The 6000-nt window shown below is 46.7% G+C and overlaps 1 protein-coding gene across 1 annotated transcript in view; it reads left to right on the plus strand.

Annotated features, from left to right (window-relative positions):
• Positions 1 to 5399, plus strand: part of LOC145342508 (meckelin-like) — a 92248-nt gene extending 86849 nt beyond the window's left edge. Inside the window, exons 26-28 of the mRNA XM_080188070.1 lie at positions 674 to 776; positions 2736 to 2878; positions 5219 to 5399. Coding sequence (XP_080044196.1) covers positions 674 to 776; positions 2736 to 2878; positions 5219 to 5299 — 327 coding nt within the window. The 3' untranslated portion in view covers positions 5300 to 5399. The remainder of the gene's footprint in view (positions 1 to 673; positions 777 to 2735; positions 2879 to 5218) is intronic.
• Positions 5400 to 6000: the final 601 nt, after the last annotated feature.

Raw genomic sequence — 6000 nt, forward strand, 5'->3', positions numbered from 1 at the left:
TGTGCAAATATTTAGCTGCTTGTCAATAGATCAGGAGTGACTGCACTTTTGAAGTAATTCATTAGGTGCCAAGCACCTCAGGTTGTCCTGTTGGAGTGATGAAGACAGTCAATGAATGTGAGCATTTGGGCAGCACGGTGGCACAGTGGTTAGCACTGCTGCTTCACAATGCCAGGGAACCAGGTTCAATTCTGGAACTGGGTCACTGCCTTTGTGGAGTTTGCACGTTCTTTCTGTGTCTGCGTGGGTTTCCTCCGGGTGCTCCGGTTTCCTCCCACACTCCAAAGATGCGCGGGTTAGGTGGATTGGCCATTTATCTGGTTTCCTTCCACATTCTGAAAGACCTGCTGGTTAGGTGCATTGACCCGAACAGGCGCCAGAGTGTGGCAACGAGGGGAATTTCACAGTAACTTAATTGCAGTATTGATGTAAGCCTTACTTGTGACTAATAAATAAACTTCCAAAAAACTTTAAATTGATCCTAGTGTTAAGGGGATTAGTAAGGTAAATATGTGGTGGGAATAGGGCCTAGGTGGGATTGCGTTCAGTACAGACTCAATGGGCCAAATGGCCTCCTTCTGTCTATTCTATGAACCTTTACCATTTGTAGGTAGCTGTTTGAAAGCAGATCATCCTGCCCCCGATGCAATATTATTGTGTGTTTTCCACACAGGCCTACAAAGATATGGACTACGTGGTGAAGGAAAAACTCTTCCTGGAAAGAATCTTGGACTTTGAGTTTCAACGATCAGACGATCGGAGTTTCTTCTACAATGGTAAGAGCTATATGTTCACCAGTATTGCAGTGACTAACACTGTGAAGTGTAGATGCATCTCTTCATCAGTCAGGTTCAATACAGGACAACATTGCTTCATTTTGAGTTTCAGAGATCCTCTGAAGCAGTTCAGGGCAGTATCACCAGAACTCTATCACCCGCCCACCAGGGAATTAGAGCGGGTGTGGGACGGACAACGGAAATGCCTTGACCTTGGGCTGGATTTTCCAGTCTCGCTTGAGTGAGGCTGTAAAATCCAGGCCATTGTGTTCAATATGATCAGCAGGATTGAATCATCACCCCATCAAAATCTAATTGTATTTAATTGCCTGATCTAACACAGCTGTAATAGGTTGTGTGAAATATTACTGGCCATTTTGGTGTAGCCGTTTTTATATCTAATATCTCACATTTCATAACAAAACGGTCTGATTCAATGTTGTTAATTTTCATGTACCCATGTTAGTGTTTTGTCACACGCCACAGTGGGTCCAGGCTTTTGGATTCAGTGGGTTACATTCCGGCTTCTGAGCCAGAAGCTCTGGGTTCGAATCCCAAGCCGGAATTTGACAACCAGTTAGGGTGCGTTCACAATACAAACAAACAGATTGAGGATCAACCTGCGAATCCTTCCAACAGTGGCCAGTGGCAGGCAGTAAGAGCGAGAGAGATTCCACGTGATGGAAGAGTGTCGAAGCTTCATAGAATCCCGACGGTGCAGAAGAGACCATTCAGCCCATCGAGTCTACGCTGACTCTCCAGCAGCCCATCTCACCCTAACCCCTGCCCTATCCTTGTAATCCTGCACATTTCCCATGGCTAATCACATTCCCCCCCCCTCTCAATAAATCTACATATCATTGGATTCTAAGGGGCATGGCCGATCCACCTAACCTGCACATCTTTGGAGTGTGGAAGGAAACCGGAGAAAACCTTCAATAAGCCTTGAATGTTATGGCGTGCCAAGTACTCATCCAGATACTTTTTAAAGGATGTGATACATCCCACCTCCACCCCACTCCCAGGCTGCGCACTCCAGACTGTCAACAGCCTCTGGGTACAAATGTTTTTCCTCAAATCCCCCCTAAACCTCCCACCCCTCACTTTTAACCTGTGTCCTCTCATAACTGACCCTTCAACTGAAGGGGAACAGCTGCTCCCTATCCACCCTGTCTATGCCCCTCATAATCTTGAACACTTCAATCAGATCGCCCCCTCAGCCTTCTCTGCTCCAGAGAAAACAACCCAAGCCTATTCAACCTCTCTTTATAACTTTATAACTTAGCATCTACTAACTAACAAAACGGCAGAGTGCTGGGAATTTCATATTCCAACTGATAGAAAGACTAGCGTCACTTACTGACCTGGCATCATGTGTATTAGTTACTGCCTTTGGATTTATGTATCTCAGATTGTTTCCCAAAATATTGGTTGGCAGCAAGAGTGTAAATTCAGCTACGGGGTGCATTGAATTTGTGATGAGTACGTGAACCGATTCTGCAGAGCAAATCAAGAAAAATGCAAGTAATACTGACCCTTCAGTTGGGGGAGAGGTTGGTGATCATGATGGTGGGAGAGAGAGAGACTATGATCAGTAGAGGGAAGACCAAAGGATTCTTTAAGGGTGTAGGGAGGGCATTCTTGTTTCTCTTGACCCACAGTGAATGCTGCAAAAGGCCTCTGGTGCTGACTCTCTCTGTCCCAAGGCTTCCCCCAGGCAATCTGTTGCTTGTATTCACTGGTCTTCATATTGAGCTGCAACTGTCTATTTGCTTTGCCCCATTCTGAGCTGCAGTCCGTGCCTTGTGGAGTTTGCGATCACATCTGTCTAGTCGTACAGATTTCCTATTCTGTTTTCCTAGCTGTAGCAGCCTCAGTGCGAACCAGCAAAACACTTCATGTGAGATTTCCTGAATCCATACTCGGGGCTCAACTGTGTTTCAATCTCGTTGTTTTCAGATGACCGGACCCTTTTCAGCAATGTTCTTTATTATGGCCATGAGTTGGTCCTGCTGGTCTTTGATACGCTCCTATTCGCTGTTGTTGACCTCGGTGCACAGAACTTCGTGCTGGCAGCAATCGTCACTTACCTGGTACAAAAGGTAAGTGGCAGCTGATTAATACTAATGGCCTTTATTTCAGCACCAGCGTCTTCAGCCATGAATTCCAAGCATGCAACCATACCATAGACAGGAAAAAGATGTGCTACTGTCTTTACCCACACAATTGTGACACCTCGTGATCCCCCTGGAACCCTACGATCCCCATTCCTGCTAGAATTTATAATCCCCATTCCCCTGGAATTCTGTGATCCGCATTCCTCCTGGAATTCTGTGATCCCATTCCTGCTAGAATTCTGTGATCCCCATTTCCTCTGGAACCTTGTGATTCCCATTCCCCTGGAACCCTGTGATCCCCATTCCTGCTGGAATTCTGTGATCCCCATTCCCCTGGAACCCTGTGATCCCCATTCCCCTGGAACCCTGTGATCCCCATTCCTGCTGGAATTCTGTGATCCCCATTCCCCTGGAACCCTGTGATTCCCATTTCCTCTGGAACCCTGTGATTCCCATTTCCTCTGGAACCCTGTGATTCCCATTTCCTCTGGAACCCTGTGATTCCCATTTCCTCTGGAACCCTGTGATTCCCATTTCCTCTGGAACCCTGTGATCCCCCATTTCCTCTGGAACCCTGTGATTCCCATTTCCTTTGGAACCCTGTGATTCCCATTCCCCTGGAACCCTGTGATTCCCATTCCCTCTGGAACCCTGTGATCCCCCATTTCCTCTGGAACCCTGTGATTCCCATTTCCTTTGGAACCCTGTGATTCCCATTCCTCTGGAACCCTGTGATCCCCATTCCCCTGGAACCCTGTGATTCCCATTTCCTCTGGAACCCTGTGATTCCCATTTCCTCTGGAACCCTGTGATTCCCATTTCCTTTGGAACCCTGTGATCCCCATTTCCTCTGGAACCCTGTGATCCCCATTTCCTCTGGAACCCTGTGATTCCCATTTCCTCTGGAACCCTGTGATTCCCATTTCCTCTGGAACTCTGTGATCCCCATTCCCCTGGAACCCTGTGATTCCCATTTCCTCTGGAACCTTGTGATTCCCATTTCCTCTGGAATTCTGTGATCCGCATTCTTCCTGGAATTCTGTGATCCCATTCCTGCTAGAATTCTATAATTCACATTCCCCTGGAACCCTGTGATCTTCATTCCTGCTGGAATTCTGTGATCCCCATTTCCTCTGGAACCCTGTGATCCCCATCCCTGCTGGAATTCTGTGATCCGCATTCTTCCTGGAATTCTGTGATCCCATTCCTGCTAGAATCCTATAATCCGCATTCCCCTGGAACCCTGTGATCCCCGTTCCTGCTGGAATTCTGTGATCCATGCTGTAAACCTCTATGACTCTATAACCCAGATGGGGCCTTGATGAAGAAGTTTCACTGCAGAATTCAGGCTTGCTGTACAGCTCACATTTTAACTGTCACGGAGATGTTTATCTATTGAGTTTGTCCTGGGCCCAGACCCTTCAGGTGAGGTAGTAAACATAGTGGACTAATAATCCAGTGGTTTAGGCTAATGCTCTGAGAACACAGATTCGAATCCTACCATGACAACTGGTGGAATTTATTCAATTAATAAACCTGGCTAATAAAGCTGGACCCTAATGATGACCATGAAACGATCATCAATTGATGTAAAAACCCACCTGGTTCACTAATGTCCCTTTAGAGAAGGAAATCTGCCATCTTTACCTGGTCTGGCCTACATGTGGGTGCATGGAATCGGCTGCCGTCAGTAATAGTGGAGGCAAATTCGATAGGGTCTTTTAAGAGACTTCTGGATGAGTACATGGGACTTAATAGGATTGAGGATTATAGGTAAGCCTAGTAAGTAGAGATATGATCGGCGCAACTTGTGGGCCGAAGGGCCTGTTTGTGCTGTAGTTTTCCTACGATTCTGTGTGACTCCAAAGCCACAGCAATGTGGTTGACTCTTAAACACCTTCTGAAGTGACTGATAGCAAGCCACTCAGTTCAAGTACAATTTGATTTGATTTGATTAATTATTGTCACATGTATTAACACACAGTGAAAATATCCAAATGTCCTACAGTGCTACTTCAGAGGTGAGTTCCCCCGGGTCAGTACGAGTCCCTTGACCAATATCACCGAGATGGATCACCTGGATGTTACTTCATTGATGCCTTTGGGGGCTTACCAGTTAGTTGCTGTATTTTGCAATTTTAACACTGACAACACCTTAATAGCATGGCATTGGCTTAAACAGCTGTGGGGCATTTTAATGTTACGGGAGGCGCTAAACAAATGCAAGTCTTTCATTTGCAACTAATACACGTTCCACTGGGAACAGCTCAGAGTCGATTAAAAATCCATTTTAACCCAAAAATGTGTGTTTTCTTCTTAAACCAGATCCTGGGATCAATAAGGAAGGCAATTTCAAGGAGGAATTTAGCCACAAAGACACTGGTGGATGAAAGATTCCTCATCTAGAGTGTCTTCACTGTCACGGACTGCTGTGCAGACAGAAACATTTTAATCTCAGCTGCTCTCACACAAGAAAGATTTTATTTTGAGAACAATGACCTGATGCATGGGGGGCGGGGCGACGGGGGGTGGGGGAGAGGGGGTGGAGGTCCAGTGTTTCTTACCAAAGGAACAATTGAATAGCAAGGTATAAAGCCCAATTAAAATCACCCCCGGCCACCTCACGGAATAAACCGTGCGGTCAGAGTTGAAAAGTGAGAGCGGCTGAAGGAAAACTCGGGATTGCAATCAGAGAAGCAGTGAAAACGTGGTTATTCGCAGTCTAAATTGCCGAGCTGAGTTCCCCCGATATCTTCTGGCTGGACTGTCTTGCAGTGAAGACAAGGTTTAGCTTAGAGCGAGCCCGGGGTGGCACTGGGAGACGCAGAAAGGCGATCGATCTCTTTGTGATGGTTTCTCATCGCAGCGGCGGACGTGGATTAAGTTTCTGAATGATCATCTTCCCACCCCTACTCTCCACATTCCCCCCCCCCCATCTCCTTCAGATGATGGTTGGGGGGGGGTGCCAAGAGCTTCACTGCACAGGGGGCCTTCATTCCTCGGAATAAGAAGTGAGAGAATTCAAGTTGGACTGGGTCGGTGACAGGGGTTCAAACACTGAGTTGGCATATTCCTGGAAGTTGACACCAAAGTTGTCTGTGTGTCTT

The sequence above is a fragment of the Carcharhinus amblyrhynchos genome, chromosome 4 (genome assembly GCF_965287045.1).
Source record: "Carcharhinus amblyrhynchos chromosome 4, sCarAmb.v2.hapA, whole genome shotgun sequence".
Taxonomy (NCBI): Eukaryota; Metazoa; Chordata; class Chondrichthyes; order Carcharhiniformes; family Carcharhinidae; genus Carcharhinus; species Carcharhinus amblyrhynchos.